Source organism: Monodelphis domestica, chromosome 2 (assembly GCF_027887165.1).
Source record: "Monodelphis domestica isolate mMonDom1 chromosome 2, mMonDom1.pri, whole genome shotgun sequence".
NCBI lineage: Eukaryota > Metazoa > Chordata > Mammalia > Didelphimorphia > Didelphidae > Monodelphis > Monodelphis domestica.
Genome location: NC_077228.1, coordinates 467,184,600 through 467,205,858, shown reverse-complemented (window position 1 = coordinate 467,205,858; position 21,259 = coordinate 467,184,600). Strand labels below are relative to the sequence as shown.

Here is a 21,259-nt window from a genome sequence, read left to right as displayed (position 1 = left end):
AATTTTAAATATAAAATTTTATAATAAAAATTTTAATAAAATAAATTTTAAATATTTTAAATTTAAAACATTTAAAAATATCTTAAAATATTTGCTACAAATATATTTTAAATGAACATTTTTAAATTTTTAAAAATATAAAAATATCTATTTTTTAAAATAAAATAATATTATGACTAGAGGCATTGGCCCTATGTTGGATTCTTTAGTAAACCCTGATCAAATTTGCAAGAACAGGGTTAGTGTCTAAATTGTAACTGAAAGGATTTCAGGAATGTTTCCAGATAATTAAGAGACACTGAAACAATCTGCTGAAAGAAACTGTTATCCTGTCTTGACATGTTTTTAAAAATCACTAAAATGACTGAGATAGAATGAGATAAATAAATTAATCAGATTCTCTAAAGCTTTTCTCAGAACATGGTCCACAGTGATCTCCTCCTTTGAATGATTTACTAGTACTTAGTATCTGTACAATTTATAGGGCCTTTATTTATATCATCTTCAAATGTTGGGTCCTTACTCTTGTAAGTATAACTATTAATAACTGGCATCTTTTTAGTGCTTTGAAGTTTACAAAATACTTTACATATTGCCTTATTTGATCCTCCATACAATAGCGTGGGATAAAAACTATAGATTTAATTAGCCCCATTTTACACTAGAAAAACTGAGTGGGTGGGGGGAAGGAGGGACTTTAGCAACTTATCCACAACCAGACAGCTAGTGTCAGAAGACAGATCGGAGCCATAGACTCATCTAATTCAAAGACCTGTGTTCCTTCCAACAACCATCATCCCACCTGTCTTATTTAACTTTTCACATTTATGTAAAAAAGTTTCAATTAGATTATAAGCTCTGGCAAGAGCTATATGTCTTATTTAAAAAGCAGGGTCTGAGAAGGGCCTTAGAAAAGGCAAGTTCAACTCTCATTCTACAAACTAAGAAATTGAGGCTTGGTGAGGGACATTTTATGAGGCCACAATTCTAAAGTGGTTAAGTAGCAACACTTGTACTATAACCTGAGTCAGATCTTTCACCCCACTCCTAAACTCCAAATCTCTTCTATCCTTCCACACCTCCTAAAATAGTTCCTTGCACAATAGAGGTACCCAATGAATATTTGTTGGCTGATTCCACACCTTTATTCATTAAGGAAACATCTTCTCTCTGGAGGTAGTCATGCCTTTTACTTTTCTAAAAGTATTGTATTTCAGTCCTTTCCCATTTTAAAAAAGCCCAGGGGACTTGGTCTTTATGAGAATCACAGAATTTCAGAGTAGAAAGGAATCTTAGTGATATCCATCCAAATAAAGGATAAAAGAGAACTAAGTGTTGGCTGCCAGAACAGATGAGGTACTTGGCAACCATGATGGATGGGCACTCTTGGGCTTTCTGAGTGGTTGTTTATAATAATGTTTCTGAGGTGATGCTTTTGCAAACTTTTTAGTATTTCTGTTTTTCCCTTTGGATGGGGTAGGATTAGGGAAAGGAAAGCTAGATTGTAAAAAGTAATAGTATAAAGTAGTAATATAGACTAATACCTATAAGCCAATGATCTTTCATTCTATTATACAAAAAGCAAAGACAAACCCAAGTGGCAGGGGAATTGAGAGAGAGAGATTACTACCAGCTGATGAAGGGAGAGGAAGAAGCAAAGGATTAATCAGAAAAGGTAGCATTTTGGTAGATGCCATCTTCAAAATATAGAAATAAACCCTGGAAATGGGGAAAAAATCATTATAGATGAGAACTCAGAAATATTCAGGTTAAGCAGTCCATTTTGGAGTGTGGCCTGGAGAAACAGATTAGCAACCTCTCTTCAAGTGACTTAAATGCCAGCATAATGAGGTCAGACTTTAACAGTGAGACAATGGAAAGCCATTGAAGGTTTGGGGACACAAGGCCCATTAGAGCTATTCTTTTGAAGAACTGATGGACAGGGTGGGTTAGAAGGGACAAGAATGCTGAGAAAAGTTACAATTCAAAACTGATTAAAACTGAAGTCTTTGTGTACTCATATAGTACATTAGGAAAAGCATTAAGCTTTAAAATGGTCATTATTCAACAGGTCGACTCTTTTACATTTGGTTTGGGTTAAATGTAAATATACTGCCAGCTTTTTTCTAAACAATAACCTCCTCCCTCTTTGGTCACTTATAAAAAAGGCTCAGATCCAGACTATTATTAACACCCACTTTACATCAAATGCATTTTTTAAAAGACAGCAAGAAGACAAAAAAATTACTTAATCCCCAAAAGAAAGACCAGGCATCAATTATTTATGAATTATACTTTCCCCATCAATTCCCCCATTAAAAACTCACTTTACATGAAAATGGTCTTTGAAGAATGTGAATATCTCAAGTATATATTATGTTCTATAATTTACCTCAGCAGAAAACCATAAAATATTAAACAGTTCTCTCAAAACTATAACTCTTCTTTGAATGATGGGTAAATGCCTTACTATATATACTTTCAAGTCATATTACATTTTGAAAATCACTTCTGCCAAAGGTAGACAAGTATCCATTTTAATAATACATTAGAATCAGCTATAATAGTTTCCCTTCTATTTGTATTTCATATTTCTTTAAAGTATAGGAATGGCAGAGAGGGCATATGATTACATGGGTAGAATCTTGAATACATTTTTTGGGTTCTGACACTATAATGAATGTTTCTACTTAAATATTTTTATTTGTCAATTCAGAGGAAGGGAGTTTTTTTATTTCTAGAAAAGACTGATATAAAAAGTCATCAATAAAATCTATTTTTAGAGTAATTGCAACAGTGCATTTACTTTTCTGTGGTAAATATTCAACCTGTCCATTATTTCTCCCTAACACCTTGGTCAACAACTTGATAATCATTCACATCAACAAATACACATTGGGCGTCTTTTATATTTATGGCAATGTACTGCAGTACCGAAGATGTATAATCCAGTAAGTGGCCACTTATTTAATAACTGATGTGAAAATTTTGCTCTCAGTATTGAAATTATTGGTCATTTGAATTATCTGCATTTAAATAGAATTAAGTACCAATTTACCTAAGAAATTTGAAGTAAAAAGGATGGATTAGATATTTTTCTATATTAAAGAAACTTTTATTTCCTGTTTTTAAAAAAGATAAAATAATCCTATTATCAAAGAATGCAGGTATAAAATCTTTCACATGAATGTAGAATGTTAAATCAAAACAAAATCCACCTATCTATATAATTGAAATAAAAACAGAGATTCAGTATTAGAAACAACCAAGAGTTCCATTACTGTGCCACAAAAGGGAAAATAATCCTAACAAATCATTGCTAGCTTATTCAAGGCAACCTGGTTGATATACATATAAGCAAATGTATGTGTATATATGTAGATATATACATAAAATGTTAGCATTTTAAAACAGAAACAAAGTTAGATTTTTTAAAAACAAAACCAAGTTTCTTCTTCTAAAGCTGCTGCCATGTAATCATGGATCATATCACTTGGTAACAATGTTCCAGGGTGGACATAAAGGTTTCAGGAAGATTATCCTAGTTGGGAATTTGAGAGACCCTCATTAATGAAAACCTAAGAAGATTTGCCCTTTATTTCTCAGCTCACTACTCCAGTGACTTCACTCAGTTCATATTTCTATCCAACCTGAAAAGTAAAAGAAGTGAACATGTCCTTTGTGGTGAACTCAAGTGGATCAGTTTCAGCTGGTGGTGGGTGGACAAGTGTCCACACAAACTCCCTGGGTTGAAGGGGCAACAAAACAGAATTGTCTACACATGGCAAACTCTTGGGCTGAACTCTGAAAATTCTCATACCAAAAAAAACTCACCTTTAGTTTCTTGTTAAGTTTACAGCAATATCTGTATACCATTGCCAAGTTCAGAGGTCCAAAATCTGCATAGAAACTGTTAAAAAAAAAAAAGAAAGATTTAGTAGAGCTATAAATTTCATGAAACATTTTAAAGTTTAGCCTTAAATTACAAAAGTAAATTAGTAATCAAGTTAGTTTCAATTTTCCAGGTTAACAGGAGACAGCATATGAAAAAATAGAAATCTTTCAGTTAATCCAAATACCTCAGTTAATCAACTGAGATGAATTAACCTCAACAACCACCTTAAATATCCCCCAAAGCCTTGTTACAAAAAACAAAGTTGACCAATGTGAGGTGTCACCACCTCTCATTTTTCTGGATTCCCAACAAGGACAGAGTACTAATAAACCAAGAAGGAATGAAGGCACAGACAACTGAAGACAGAAGAATCTACAAAGACAACACGGAGACACTCAAGAATCTTCTATGTGCCCCAATTACCTTGGATGTAATGTGGTAAAACTAAGGTCTGGACTGACTACAGAAATGAAATCATACTTAAATGGAGAGGGGGAGCAGCTAGGTGGCTCTGTAGATTGAGAACCAAGCCTAGAGATGGGAGGTCCTGGGTTCAAATATGATCTCAGACATTTCCTGGCTATATGACCCTGGACAAGTCACTTAACCCCCATTGCCTAGCCCTTACTGCTCGCTCTTCTGCCTTGGAACTGATACTATTGATTCTAAAACAGAAGGCAAGAGTTTTAAAAAGGGAAAAACTTAAATGGGGGCAGCTAGGTGGCACAATGAATGAGAGTACTAGGCTTGGAGACTGGAAGACCTGAATTCAAATTCACTTCGGTCACTAACTAGTTGTGTGATGCTAGGCAAGTCATTTAACTCTGCCTCAAAAAAAAAAAAGTAAAAACTTAAATAGAAATGGATCCTTGCCAGCAGCATACTGATATAGAAAAATACAAATGAATTCTATCTGTTTTGTTACCTTTTTATTTTGTTAAAAATTTCCCAATTACATTTTAATCTGATTCAGGCTTTTGCCATGTAGTCCTGGCTTTGATTCTGACACTTCTGAACTATATAGTTACACATTCCCTTTCATTGAGAATCAAATGAGATAATGCACAGACAGCACTTAGCATAGTCCCTGGCACAAAAGAAAGCACTTAATAAATGTTTATTGATTAAATGATTGGGGGAGGGGAAACACTGTGAAGACTTTGTGACATTGTGTCTGTTATTATCATTACATATGAGAAATATATAAGAATTTCAGGGATCAATTCAAAACCTCTCTCTAAAAATACATTTTTAAAAATTTACTCTCTAAAAGTATCTAGTGTTCTGGGGGGGAAACAGTCCTTGGGAAGTAGTGTAAGTAATTTAGAAAATGCATTGGCCTATAAATCCAAATCCCTGATTTCAAGTCCAGCTCTAAAAATGAGATCCACAATAATATAAGTACATTGATCGGTGACACAGGAAGGAAGCAGCAGAGTCACAAATGAAACCCAAGTCATCTGCCTCTAAATACCAAGTTAGCATTTAGTCTGAGCTTCACTTCCTTTTAAGGCATTTAAAGCTTGTCACAAGCTGGTCCCTTTCGATTTTGACCCTTAACACATCTGCACGCACTCTACAGTATGTTCTCCTGCTATTCCTCAGGCCATACATACCACATGCTCTCCTCTGAGCTCTGTGCCTTTGCAGGAACTCTGCCATTCTTACAATCTTTTCCCTCCTCACCTCCACATTTTAGGAAACCTAACTTCCTTCAAAATTGTATTTGTGTCTTTTCCTGCCCTCCCCCCCAACATCTGCTACAGTCTTCCTCTCAAAGGTTATCTTGTATCTATTCTGTATGTAACTTGTAGACATTATGTAGGTGGGTTTTTTCTTATTAGAATATAAGTTCCTTGAGGGTAGAAAACTCTCAGAATAGGTTCTTCCTTAACATGCTAGCTTCTGATTTTCCTCCATTCTAATCAATCCACCCACCTGGGTCAACTCGGCTAAGTCATGTCAGGTCTCTGGACCTCCATTTCTTCATCTGTAAAATGATGAGATTTGGAACACATAATCTCTAAGATCACTCCTAGTTCTATAGCTATGATTATGCCAAGTTAACTTTTCTAAAATGCCACTCTGCAAATATAATTCCTCTGTTCAAAAATTTTAATGATCTAGTGTACATTAAATACCAGATTTCTCAGTTTAACATTCAAGGCCCTTCACAATCAATCTGGGACCTTTCCCAACACCATTTATATTTATATGCACACATACATAAATGCTAATTATATATACAAGTCAAAGCTCTCTATTATAGCATCCCCTGAAATCTACCATGCAAACTAAGCACTTTTACCCTGCCGTTTCCTTTTTGACACTATTTCTCCTGCTGAAAATGACCTCCTCTCCTTTCCAACTTATCTACACCATATATTTTAGTCAAAGTTAGCCAAGTCTCAGCTTTCCCCACTTCAAGGGGATCTCAATAACCAGGCTGGAGAAGCAACATAATGTAGAAGTACAAAAAGGGTTAGATTTGGAGTTAGGGGGCTCAAGGTTAACATTTTGACCCTATTGCTTGATGCCTGGGTGACTCAGACAAGCCACTTAACCTCCTGAACTGGAAAAGGTGAGAGGATCTCAAAGGGATTTTCCAGCTCTAAGTTCTATGATCCTATAAGTCACTTGCCTTGTGCAAGTCTCAATTGCCTTGTCTATCTTACTGGACTTAGTGCACAAGAACTTTAAGGGTGAAAAGGCATCAAAAATTCCAATGATTATTACATACATATTCTGACTATTGTTTTGGCAGCTCCTACCCAAGCTGAAAAGTCTCCAAGTAGTTCAGAGTCCCATTGTTGGGTTAGCCACAGGGTAATGAAATGTAATATGCTTTGTACAACTTAAAAAATTATACACCTGAGAGGCAGAGCTTGTGAAATACATCCTGTAGCTTCAACTAGGTTATAAACTATTCAATGGCAAAAAACCATGTCTCATACTTAAATATTTTTCCCTACACTTAACAGTTGCTCAATAAAAGTATGTTGATATAAAGCATATTCTGTTAGCCTCTTATTGTTCCATATTCAACAAATAGTACCACCACTTTACAGATGCATCAACTGACAAATGGGAAAATTAAATGACTTATTTGGAACATCTACTAAGTAAGGAGAGAGGATTCACACCAACGTCTTGTTTAACTCCTTGTTAAAGCCTTAAATTAAAAGATTTCTAAGCAACAACAAAATGTCCAGGAGAAAGCAGCTAAAAGATCTTTAAAGCACCATTCCCTTTGTGAATTTTATCATTAAAAAAAAAACTTTTTTATGCTCTGAAAACTAAAGTAGACCTATTGAATGCCATTTGCCCTGAACCAGTAAAGAATTCTGGTTCTATATCTCTAATTACACCTAGGTAAAATATTAGTCATTCTCTTCAGAGGAGTAATAATTAGCCTGGCTCTGCAGAAAGGATATAGAAAAAGATGAGTACCTATCAACATAAACGGAATGGGAATGGCCTCTATTAAACAATCTTGATTTAAAATGCCATATACATGAGTTCAGAACATAGACATGCTGAACCTGAACTAAACTGTGCCCAGAATATAATACTAGTAAACATCAGGGAAATGGAACTTTCCATTGGGGAGGATCATTCTAAAAGATGCAAGTGAAAATGAGTGACCAATACAAACTGAGCTTTGTAAATGACACATCTATCCCACAACATTTGATTAAGTTTACCCTGTTTCTATACTAATCACCCAGAGAACTCTTTGTTCTAAAGATATAAGAAATGATATTCTAGGCTAAAAGATCACTTCTTGTGCATTTGGACATGACAACACTGATATAAGAAGTATAAGATAAATCCACAATCTTTACTTCAGGCTTTGAAGCATCTAAATTGTACTTCAGAGGAAATTAATGCCACCAAAAGAGCTTCTGGACTTACATTTTTTATTTTATAATAATTCTCTAAGTTATTTAAAAATCAATTAGCAGGTCTTTTTATTACCTCAGTTATACAAACTTATTTACTCTATTGTAATGAAAGGGGTTTAAAGTGAGATTGAATGATTAGTAATGGATATGAGGTGCTTACATAGTAGAAAGTAAGGAATAAACAAATAGGCAACATAACAATGAACTTCATTGGTACCCAGAATCCATCCAATGTCAGAAGATCTAAGAGGAACACCCTCAGCATCTCCAGAGGTTCCCTGGCAGAGGATTTATGGGATGACGTGGTAAAGAGTCAATATATCACATAGGAAGAGAGAGGCATGAGGGTAGATGTCAATTTTATCCAGTCTAAAAGGCATACCCCACATAGACAAGCTCACGGATCCACTGAAGCATGTTATACAGTATTTCACTGCAGAAGAAGAGGACTATGATGGTGATCAGATTTCAATTATGGATTAATAAGGTTTTGCTGAGTTGTGGTTTTTTCTCCTTTTAATTCTTGATTATAGACAGATCTCTGGATGAAGGGAAGGCTGTTATGGCCAGACAATCTAGTAAAACCTCTGGACCCCTTCTCAGGATAAAATGTATGACATAAAAAAATTTACAAAGGAATTTAATTATATTGAAATAAAGTTACAAAAACACTTAAAATAAAATTCACCAATTTCAGGTTAGGAACTCTAAACTGAAGATGATATAAAAACAAAAGACATAAATAAAAACAAGAGTACACAGAAGTGTAGTGTGAAATAAATCTGGAAAGGTAAAGAACAGCCAGATTATACAGGGGCCTTAAAAGCCAAGCTAAGAACTTTATGGTTTATCCTAAAGATAGTGGAAGAAGCACTGATGATTTTCAAGGAAAAATGTGACATGGTTAGAAGTGTGCATTCAGAGGATTATTCTGGCAGCTCAGTTTTGTAAGATTTGTGAAGTTTTGTAGGATTTGGTCCTTGTCCTTTTCTTTTTCTTTTTTTAATCACAGTATACTTTGTTATAATCCTCTTCATTCCCAGAGAATTCTTTCATTAATCAAAACTCCCTGGTACATTTGCTTATGAATATTTCCAGGTCCTTGAAGGGAAAAGAAGGCATTATAAAGTATTAAGTCCATAGAATTTTCACTGAATATGATTTGAAACATATATAGGGACTCACCTTGATCTAGGCAAATAGTCATAAATATCTACAAACTACAGAAGCTAGCCCACCAAATACTTCACCATATCTACATATTCTCTTCATGTAACTCTGTAGACGAATCTATCTGTTTCCTAATCCCTGGATTCTAGATTCTATTATTATCCATACCGCCAGATTCAGAGTTTTTCTAAAACCATAAAACCTAAAAAGAGGCAAAGATTTGCCTGTCTTTGCATTCACTCATTTTTCTTAAGCTCAAGGCAGATGTTACTTTTCTTTGAAGTAAAAATACAAATTTCAGTTTTATTCATTGGCAAAAATGAAATAAAATATAAAAGAGGATAAAGGATTTGCCTGACAGAGAATGACAGTAGGAAGATTTAGCCTTATTCTTAACCTTTCTTCATTAACCTTCATAAAGGAAAAAAAATTCCATCAGCAGTCTTACAGCTATTAAGATTGAATTTCACTCAGTTCCTAATTGTTCAAAGTTAAAAAGAATAAAATACCAAAAAGAAAACCACTGCCCAAGGTCAAGGTTTCCACATTGCCTCAACAGTATCCTTGCTTATGCTGACTTTCTGACATAAAGAAAATGACTTTCTAATAGAGTTGTACTAGCTATAGATCAATCATGGAAATAACAACATGGTATAACCCAAAAAGCAATTGGACTGGGATACCTGGACATATGGACTCTAGTTCCAACAATTAATGGTATCAACCTAAGGTAAACCACTTAACTCTTCAACTCTAATATTCTATAACAAGAACCTAATTTTCCATATGAGTCAGATTTGTTGCATGGTCAAAGAGATGTTTGTAACTTGGGAAGCTCATATTCTTTCTATTCAGAATAAGAGGTAGGTAAGGACAGAAAGGGAGAATTTTGCGATTCTTTCCTATGTCTTTTTTCCTTGAAAATTATAATGATTTGCACCCAGTTGGGAGATAAGAATAAACCCAACTATGTTACAAAGAAATAAGAGGGGGGGGAGGGAGAGAGAGAGGGAGGGAAGGAGGGAGGGAGGGAAGGAGGGAGGGAGGAAAGTAGAAAGGAAGGAAAGAAGGAAGGAAATTAGGAAGGAAGAAAAGTTCCATAGAAGGAAATGTTTATACTTTTTTTATGGTAGCAAAGAACTGGAAACAAAGCAAATGCCTATCAATTAGGGAATACCTAATCATAATGTGGTGCATGAATGCAGCAGACTATGATGTAAGGGGGGAGAAAAGAACAAAAATATAAAGAAGCACAGAAAGGCAAAAAACGAAGAAGAGCCGGGTGGCACTTGGTCGCTGGAAGCTGGGGGAGGGGGGAAGGGCATGGCACTGAGTCTCTAAAAGGTTCTCCATCACTGCCCTAGCCTATCCTGCATTCATTCCCAGTCTACCCCCCTATTTTTTTAAATTATGCCATGAACTCTTATTACATACAACTTGGGACTGTTTTTTAACTATGTAATGAATTTAACACAGCATTTGGGAGTATCAACACTGCCCTGTTTGTCCCCTTTTGAACATCCTTTTACTTTCTTCTGTGTCTCTTTGTGTATGTTTTTAATGCTCCATCAGCACTTTTTTTCATTGTTTTCTTGAGGGTAGAGAATTGGTATTACTAATCTGCTCCCCCATATCTCCTTATAGATTTCTACTCACCCTCCACCTGGCCCCAAACCTCTGGCCAAAAAAAAAATCCTTCCTTATAACTAATCAGTATAGTCAAAAGAAAAATAAATGGGCACATTAGTCTAAAAACATATGGCTCATTTTGCACCTCTACTGTATCACCCTTTTGCCAAGAGGTAAGAGGCATGATTTATCATCCATTCTCCAGAACTGTGAATCAACACTGATCACAGTTCTTAAGTCTTTCATGGTTGTTTTCCTTACAATGTGGCAGTTGTTGTACAAATTGTTTTCCTAATTGTGATCATCTTGCTCCATATATAAGGCTCCTAGAATTCTATGAATCTGTCCCTTTCATCATTTCTATAGTATAATCATTTCCCATTATATTCATATACCCTAACTTGTTCAGTCATTTTCCAATTGATGAATACCTATTGTTTTCAGGTTTTTGCTATAACAAAAAGTCCTTTCCCCCATTTTGGAACTCTCTGGAATATATTCTAGTTAGGTATGTTATTACAGGGTCAAAGATATTCACAATTTCATTACTTCTGAAATATAATTCCAAACTTTTTTTCAGAATGGTTGGACTAGTTCACAACATGGGGATGTCTGTTTTCCTAGAGTCCATCCAATAATAATCTTCCTTTTCTGGCATCTTTGCCAATAGGATGGAAATAAAGGAGAATCTTGAAATTGATTTGCTATGTATTTCTTTTATTATTATTAGTGATTTACGGCATTTTGATATGGTCGCTGCTTGTCCCTGCCTTTCTTCTTTTGAGAACTCCTTGTTTGTATCCTCTATCTATAAAAGCAATGGTTCTTGTTCCTAAACATGGGTAAAACAGATTGACTACTGTTCCTAACAGTAGAAGGTAAGGAGAGGAGGCAGAAAAGGAGGGAAGAAGAACAGAGCAGTACACATGTAGAAAATGGGAGAGATGGCAAGATGCCCAGAGTAGATGGCTGAATAGAAAGTGAAGCATGGTTTGAGGTCAGGTAGGTATGGTTAGTGGGTTAGGTGAGTTTGTACCCCCTTACCAATAAACTCAGCCCAAGGAAGAGTTCCAAAACTAAGTGGATTAACATTCTCATGGAAGAAGTTCCATATTAGAGGTCTAGTCTGAAAGGTGCTTTTCCAAATGGAGAGAAAGGAAGGCAAAAAGAAAAATAAAAATGTATAAATGCTATACCATAAGGAAGGAAAATATGAAGAAGATAAAGATAAGAACTGATATGAACTGATACAATAAACAGGACCAGTAAAAACAGTGTACATATATACATTATCATGTAAATGAAAAGAATAATAAAACAAAACTGAACATGGCATAATTCTAAAGATGGTCAGCACTAGATAGAGATTGGTTGGTTAGATGAAGTACTATGACTTTGCTTCACTGTTTGGCTTTTCATTCTTTATTACAAAGGAAGTGTTCACTGGGGAAGGAAGAGGGATGGGTGTTTGGAAATTATTCCAATACTATGAAAAAAAGGTATTTGACAAAAACTGCTGGAAAAAATTAGAAAACAGCATGGTAGAGATTAGGTTTAGATCAACATCTCATACCCTATACCAAGATAAATTCAGAATGGGTAAATGATATAAATATAAAGAGTAAAATCATAAATAAATTAGGTGAACATAGAATAGTACACCTGTCAGATCTATGGGAAGGGAAAGAATTTAAGACCAAGCAATAGATAGAGAATATTACAAAATGTAAAATGAGTAACTTTGATCACATTAAATTAAAAGGGGATTGTACAAACAAAACCAATGCAACCAAAATTAGACGGGAAGCAACAAATTGGGGGAAAAATCTTTATAACAAAAACCTCTGACAAAGGTCTAATTTCTCAAATTTATAAGGAGCTAAAATCAATTGTACAAAAAATCAAGCCATTCCCCAATTGATAAATGGTCAAGGGACACCAATAGGCAGTTTTCAGATAAAGAAACCAAAACTATCAATAAGAACATGTTCTAAATCTCTCATAATTAGAGAAATGCAAATCAAAACAACTCTGAGGTACCACCTCACACCTAGCAGCAGATTGGCCAATATGACTGCAAAGGAAAGTAATAAAGTTGGAGGGGGTGTGGCAAAATTGGGATTGCTGGTGGAGTTGTGAATTGATCCAACCATTCTGGAAGGCAGTTTGGAACTATGCCCAAAGGGCTTCAAAAGACTGTATGCCCTTTGATCCAGCCATACCCACACTAGGTAGAGATAATAGGGTGAAATACATATACAAAAATATTCATAGCCACGCTCTTTGTGGTGGCAAAAAAATTGGAAAAAGAGGGGATGTCTATCAGTTGGGGAATGGCTAAACAAATTGTAGCATTTGATGGTGATGGAATACTATTGTGCTAAAAGTAATAATGAACTGGAAGATTTCTATATAAACTGGAAAGACCTCCAGGAATTGATGCAGAGCAAAAGGAGCAGAAGCAGGGGAGCATTGTACACAGAGACTGATACATTATGGCACAATCAAATATAAGAGACTTTTTTACTAGCAGCAATACAATGACTCAGGACAACCCATAGGAACTTATGAGAAAGAATGCTATCCACATCCAGAGAAAGAACTGTGGGAGTAGAAACACAAAAGAAAAACATATGATTGATCACATGGTTCAATGGGGATATGATTGGGGATTGTTGACTTTAAATGATTACTCTATTGCAAATATTAATAATATGGAATAGGTTTTGAACAATAATACATGTAAAACCCAGTGGAATTGCTCATCAGCTCCCAGAGGAGGGAGGGAGAAGAGGAGGGAAAGAACATGAATCATGTAACTATGAAAAAATATTCTAAATTAATTAATTTAATAAAAAATTGGGAAAAAAGGAAAGACTTCAATAAAACTCAAACAATTCCTTTAAATGAAATGAGGAGGTTGGACTAGATGGTCATTAATGGCCTTTCCAAATCTATATTCTATGATTTCATGAATGAGATGATATCTAAGGACCTTTTCGGCTCTTGGTTTAATGTACCACATCCATTTTAGCAGAACAACAATCCCAGCTCATAGCCACATGAATTAACAGGCTTGTTATAAGAAAGAGGCACTACTAGGCTGTCAATTTCTGTGCACTGTTCATCCTTCACACAACTAGTCTTAGATATAGGACTGAAACACTCATCTATAAGCCAAAAAATCTTTTCTTTTTTTTAAACCCTTACCTTCCATCTTAGAATCAATACTAAGTATTGGTGCCAAGGCAGAAGAGTGGCAAGGGCTAGGCAATGGGGGTTAAATGATTTGCCCAGGGTCACACAGCTAGGAAGTGTCTGAGGCTAAGTTTGAACCTAGGACTTCCTGTCTGTAGGCATGGCTCTCAATCCATTGAGCCACCCAGCTGCCCCCACAAATATATTTTTCAAAGGCACCAGATGGCCTCAAATATGGTGACTTGAAAAAAGTCCAAACTCTTATTTAAGTGGGTCTGGTCCTAGTACCAACACAAAACTGTATATTCAGCTTGACTCACCCCAGCAGTCTTACTATTGTTGCTGTTGTTTAGTCATTCAATTGTTTCTGATTCTACATGACCCCATAGACTTTTGTCCATGGGCTGTTCTTGGAAAAAAATAATGAACTAATTCACCATTTCCTTTTCTAGTATGCCCCCACAGATTTGTAGATGGAGAACTAAAGCAAATAGGGATTAAATAATTTGCATAGGGTCAAGCTACTAGCTAGCTAGTGACTAAGACCACATTTGAACTCAGATCTCCCTAACTCCAGGCCAGGTGCTCTCTCCACTGTACCATTTAGCTGCCCTACAGAGGAGTCTTAGGAAAGACTAACAAAGTCTTCACCTCCAAACTCTGCCTCTAGTAGAATGAAGCTAGTAGAAAATGGATTGTAGAATGGTAAAAAAAAGGAAAATTGCCTGGAAAGGGAGGAGGAGCAAGAAATGTCTAGGAAGGAGAGTCAGCTCTGGAACAAACTCCCAACAATGGGACAGACCCGCACCAGTCTCATGGCTGGCCTATCTCCTATATGACCCGAAATATAGAGGCTAATTAGCCTGTTACCCATCATCTAATTTTTTTTACAATTCACTATAGTTGCAACCATCTCACCTATAAAAGTGTTGTTTGGAAGGAAGAGAGGGAAGAGGAGGGAAAGAGGAAAGGGAACAGGAAAGGAAAAAGAGAAGGAAAAAAGAAACAAAAGGAAATAAGGAGAAGAGAACAGAAGAAGTGAATGCTGTAATTACAATGACCAAAGCTTAGTCTCAGACAAGAGTTGAGAAAACACACTTCCCCTCTTCATTGCAGAGGTAAAAAGTACTTTGGCCATGGAATATTGTACATGCTGCCAGACAGGTTGATTGGTTTTATACATCTGGTTTTATTTCCTCTTTTTTTTTTAATCTTTGTGACAAGCACTGGGTTGCTAAGCAGAGGAGGAAAGATGAATATATTCAGAAATGAATGTGATAAGATTAAAAAATTTTAATATGTGTATACACATATTATATACATACACATATATACTAAGTAGGTAGGTGGCACAGTGGATAAAGCACAGGACATGAAGTCAGGAAGACCTGGGTTCAAAGCTGACCTCTAAAATTTACTAGCTGTGTGTTCCTAGACACATCTCTGTTTGCCTCAGTTTCCTCATATATAAAATAGGGATAATAATAGTAGCTGCATCTTAACATTGTTGTAAGAATCAAATTAAATATCTGTAAAACACTTAACCCAGTTCTAGGCATATAGTAGGTACTATATAAACCCTTATTCTCTTCCCCCTCTTCCTATATGGTACAGATATATAATAATAGTATATTATATATAGTACATATGTATGTGTGTGTATGATTTATCTATAGATACAAATATAGCATATAATGTATCTGAGGAGCCAAAATAGCTCTTCTCAACCCCTAGACACTAAATAAAGCTCATTTATTTTCCTCAGAGAAGAGACTCTTGGGCCATCTCTCACTAAGCCCTTACTTTCACTTTTGGCACAATTCTAACAAGTATGGTGACTTGTTTTCCAGCTTGTATCAGCTTAGAAGCAGAAAATAAGAGTGAAGAAATGATGTCTAGCTGCAGGAACACTGGTAGCAAAAAGAGGAAAACACACACACGAGATATGAACTAGTGAAGAATCTGGCTGCATTTCACTTAGGACCAAGCAGCCCTCTGTACTTAATCGCCACCATCTCCCTCCAAAGGCATCATTCTTATTACAATGATATAGAATGCCAGCAATGTGGCGGAAGGATGACCGTGAGTCACCCAAACAAAGTCGTATCATGTTCAGTACAGAACCGGCCAATTCTGTGATCTGGGTAAGAACTGAAAATTATGCACACACATAGTAGGTACATACACACACACCCCAAATCCACCACAGGTTTGGAACCCTCCCTGCCACACATGTGACAAAATCTCCATGTCATAAAGAGAAGAATATTCTGGCATTGAAACTGTCTATTTGTACCTAGTAACAATAAAATCGTCTCTCCTTGTTCCCTAAAGAGTGACATGACCCACTTTGCCTGCCCTTAGTTTTATTTCAGCATACAATGTTTAAATGTTTCAAGTGATTTCCATCCTAGGAATGGCTAAAAGGAAAAAGAAAACACTGGAAACACTAAAGAGGCATAATTCTACCACCTAGTAAACTTAATCTCCTGTGATAAGAAAAAAAGGAAATCATAATGTTGTAGGATGTTAAAACTCCAGTGAACCTTTGTTGGTCATCAAATCGACACCATCTAAACCCTCATAATAAGAGATGAGGAAACAGGGGCTGGAAGAGACTTGCTAAAGATCAGACAAAAAACAAGAGGCAGGACTGAGACCTGAATCTAGTACACCAAAGCAAAGCAGCCCTCTTTAAAATGAGTCATCTTCAAATAACAAGTCTTCTCTATTTATCAAAAGGAAATTAAATTGGACAACTAGAGAAAGAATGTAAATAGTTTAGTTCTTAACTTCCAATCATTCACAGGCTATCTAGGCCAAAATGATTTGATTACATCTGCCAACACTGTCTGACTAGAACATTTTATCCAAGATGCTATCACTGACACAAACTTCTTACTGTACTAAGGAATTAATTGTCAGCTAAACATACTTGTGTCTTCATTCACAAAATATTCCTTGAATTAACCATGCCAGACGATTGACTACTACACCTGGCACTGATTATAAGACAGTCCCCAATAAATGTCTAAATAGTATTAGTGGGTTCTAGCCATCATATTATAAACTCTGGTGGGGGGAATGGAAGAATTAAGTATTTAAAAAGCCAAAATTTAAATTAAGCTTCTCTCATGAAAATTTAAGCTAAAACTTTCACAACAAAATTTTTAAAAAGCAACAGTGAATTTAACATCAATTATGGAAAGTCAACTCGTAATGAATCCTAGGGGTAGAAGGCGACCCAATAGAATCCTCCCGTCCTGCCTTTAGAAAGTTCAGTTGTTTTTCAAGTATGTTCAACTCTTCATGCCCCTATTTGGGATTTTCTTGGCAAAGATTCTAAATTGCTTTGCCTATTTTGTCCCATAGCTCATTTTACAGATGAGGAAACTAAGGCAAACAGTTAAGTGACTTGCCCTCGATCAAAGAGCCTTTAGAGAGGTCAGCATCTAAATACTTGGAACAGTTTTCTAATCTTTTTCCCCCCCTAATCTCTTCTTAAAGCCATTCAAAAACTTTGTCTAATGCATTTACCAATGGATTTTTGCCCCTTTAAATATGTCCAGATTTTTTCATTTTAACCATTTGTGGTGGGGAGATCATTCTAACTCACTCCAATATTTTATAACTCCAATTATCAAAACCTCCTTCCTTTCGCTTAACCTAACTCTTCTTGTCACTTTCAATTCATCATACCATGTTCTCTCCGTCACCAAAGCTTGAAACCTCATCTTTGACTCCTCCTTCCTTTCTATACAGGTCAGTCATTTACCAAGTCATTAACTCTTCCTCAATAACCTCCAATTTCATCCATCACCTTTGTTCAAACAGTGTCATTCATCTGGAATGTTACGCTACTCCCATCTGAAGACCTTGAACTTAGATCTTCCTGGCTGTGGGGCCAGTTCTCTATTTCCTTAATCATTCTGCCTCTCAAAATGTCAGTTTTTTTATATTCCCTCAAAAAGAATAGCAAATATCAATAGTTAACATGTATGTTGGTATAAAACATTCTATATATAAAACAAATACATTTCCCATATCTATACATATATGTGTGTATGTGTATATGTCCTCCATATCTAGATCCATAGATCTAGAAGGTCCTGACAAATTGAAAATAATAATAATAGCATGCCTATAGCTTTTTAAGATTTGGAAGATATTTGACATGTTATCATATTTGATCCCCATGAGTCTTTGCAGTAGAGGCCATTATTATCTCCATTTTGCAGATGAGGAAACTAAGGCTGAGACAAAGTGCCCACAGTCACATAGCTAATCAGTATACAAGGAAGGCACCAGGTTTTCTGTCTCTAAGTGTAACACTCAATCCACTGTGCCACTGAGATGCTTCCAGTTGCAGTGCTATGATACATTCTCTCCATATCATCCAAGTACAATTTATCTATTCAAAAATTCCCTCTTCCAGGTTGGCTAAAGAATAATGATTTTTTTGGGCCATGACAATTCCTAAAAGATTTCTCCCATCTATCCCCTTCTTTGCACTCACTATTCTACTTCAGGGCTTTATCACCTCATATTATTAGATTATTAGGATAACTTCCTAAATTGGCTCTCTTGCCTGCTGTCTCTTCCCTTTCCATTATCTGTATCAGTTCATCAATCCTCACAGGTGCCAAAGTGAAATTCCTAAAGTACATATTAGACTATTTCAGGCCTCTGCTCAAGAAGCTCCTGGGCTTTTTCTTATTGATTATAGAATAGAATACAGATACCTTAATTGGGAATTTAAAGTCTTACACAAACTGGTTCCAACACTTGACTGATTTACATTATACTCCACATTACAACTAAATTAGTCTACTTGGAGATCCCAGCCTGGAATGCTGTCTTGTCTCATCTCTGCCTCTTGGAATTCTAAACTCCTTTCAAACTTCAACTCAGTAGTCACTTCCTATATAGAGCTCTTCCTTGAAACAAGATTGTTGCTGCTCACCTCAGTCACAAAATTATTTTTTTCTATATTTTGTATTTACATAAATATGTATGCATTATTTCCCCCACCTTGAAGGCAAGGGCTATCATTTTTTTTCTTTGTATCTTCGATGGTTAGCACAGTGACTGGATGCTAGAAAAGATAAATTGTGGCAGGAGAAATAACTACAATTACAGAAAATTACAAAGCCTTTAAGTATACAGTATATACATATAGAGAGATAGGCAGAAAGTAACTGAACAGTTAATAATCTAAAAGGCATTTCTCTTTAAAATGTTTGAGAACTTAAAAATAATAGTTTCTGGTGATGGAGAAAAAAAAAACAAAAAAAGACAAATGATGACTTGGATGAGTTGAGGAAATTAACCAGATTCCTAACTCCTTCTGTCTATTCTCATGATCAACATGATTCAGTAAGCCACTTTGGAATAGACCACTCACTTAAATCAAGATACGTTTTGTCCCAAGGGAAATCTTAGAACAGGAGCTAAATATTCAGGTTTAAACAGTGTTCTCTGCATAGCTATTAAAAAGGGGTAAGTTAATCAATTCAAGGGAACATACAATCATAAATTTAAAGCTAGAAGGGATCTTACAAGCTATCTAGTGTAGTCTCCTCATTTTACAGATGAGGAAACTGAGGTCTAGAAAGGTTAAAGGACCACTGTCATGGGTTCTTAATAAGTGGCTGAGGCAAGGTTCAAACTCAGGTCCCCTAACTCCAAATTCATTAATTTTCCAATTGCACAATGCTGTCTTCCCAGCTAAGAGACTACCTTCTCCTCCATGAAGTCATCATCCCTGATCACCCCAATAAAAAATGTCTCTCCTGAAAGTCAAGGATCACCTTACTCCAAAACCCTCAACACTTCATGGATGAGGTTATCTTATAGTATTTAATACTAATTTAACATTTTTACCCTAACCATGTTTTTACCCTGTAAAATATTTATTTCTAAATACCATATTCCCCTATTAAGACTGTTACTTAAGTCCTTGAGAGCAAAAACTCTCTTGTTTTTCCTCTTTGTATTGGAAGCTCTTGGCATATTATTCAATACCTGGTTCACAAAAAGTGCTTAATAAATGCGGGGAGAATACTTTTATTAAATTAATTAGGTACCAACTAGCAATGTGGATGGTAGATGACACAGTAGATAGAGTGGAGGGCCTGGAGTCAGGAAAACTCATCTTCATGAGTTCAAATCTGGCCTCAGACTCTTCCTAGCTGTTATGACCCTAGGCAAGTCACTTAACCCTTTTCTCAGTTTCCTCACCTGTGAAAGAAGGAAATAGTAAACTATACTCTCTTTCTCAAGAAAACCTTAAATGGAACCATGAAGAGTCAGATATGTCTAAAAACAACTGAACCATAACAAAGCAATAGAAAACATTTGCATTGACAATATTATAAATTATTAAGTAGAGGCCATCAATAATTAGACAGCAAATTTTTTTCCCAGTAAATCAATGAACTAATATTTGGCTAACAGGGGATATATATACCCATGCAGAGCCCACAAACTAAAGATTACAACATCCTAGAATATATTCCACAGTATCCTAAGGTGGTGTCAAACTCAAATAGAAATGCACCCTGCTGGTCCATACACAGAAAACCACAAATTAACATTACCTATGTTCTACTATATTTTTACTTATTTTATTAAACATTTCCCAATTACATTTAGAGTTAGATATGGCTCTATCACCACCAGGAATTTCTCCAGCCCACAAATATGACACCTTTATCTGTCTTGGAGGAGTCACACAGATTTAGAGCTGGAAAGGACCTTCAACAAAACTAGTCAAACTCCCACATTTTACAGATGAGGAAACTTCAGACTACAGGGATTAAGTGATTTTCTCAAGATTGATAAAAGACTAAATGACAGAGCCATAATTCAAACCCAGACCCTCTGATTACAAATCCTCAACTAATCCCATTACACAAAACAGTCCCTAAAAATACCAAAAACAATGGCAGCCATAAAAGACTGGACTTAGAAAACTGTGTATATACCCTTTGATCTAGCAATACCGCTATTAGCTTAATTTTCTAAGGTGATCAAGTAAAAAAGAAAAGAACCTACATGTTCTTAAATATTTACAGCAGCTCTGTTTGTGGTAAGAAAGAACTGAAAATTGGGTGGATGCCCATCAGTTGGGGAATGGCTAAACAAGTTGTAGTTTATGATTGTGATGGAATACTATTTTGCCATAAGAAATGATAATCTGTTTAATTTATTAACACCATGGAAAGATCTATATGAAATTATGAATGAATCAAGCAGAGCCAAGAGAACATTATAACAGCAACAGAAAAATTGTTTTAAGAATAACTTGTATATGTCTACCTCCAGAGAAAGAATTGATGAATAGAAATGATATAGTTTTTATATACATTTTTTTTGTCAAATTATGCCTTCTCTTGGATGAGGGAAAGGAAGGAGGAAGATACCTGAGAACTTTAGTGTAACAAATAATTTTTTTTAAGAG

The 21,259-nt window shown here is 35.6% G+C and overlaps 1 protein-coding gene across 9 annotated transcripts in view; it reads right to left on the bottom strand.

Moving 5' to 3' along the window:
• The window catches only part of CDC14A (cell division cycle 14A), a 300,191-nt gene that overhangs the window by 208,686 nt on the left and 70,246 nt on the right, over positions 1 to 21,259 (bottom strand). For all 9 annotated transcript variants that reach the window (XM_007485031.3, XM_016429048.2, XM_016429047.2 and 6 more), the window contains exon 3: positions 3,835 to 3,910. In XM_007485031.3, coding sequence (XP_007485093.1) covers positions 3,835 to 3,910 — 76 coding nt within the window. The remainder of the gene's footprint in view (positions 1 to 3,834; positions 3,911 to 21,259) is intronic.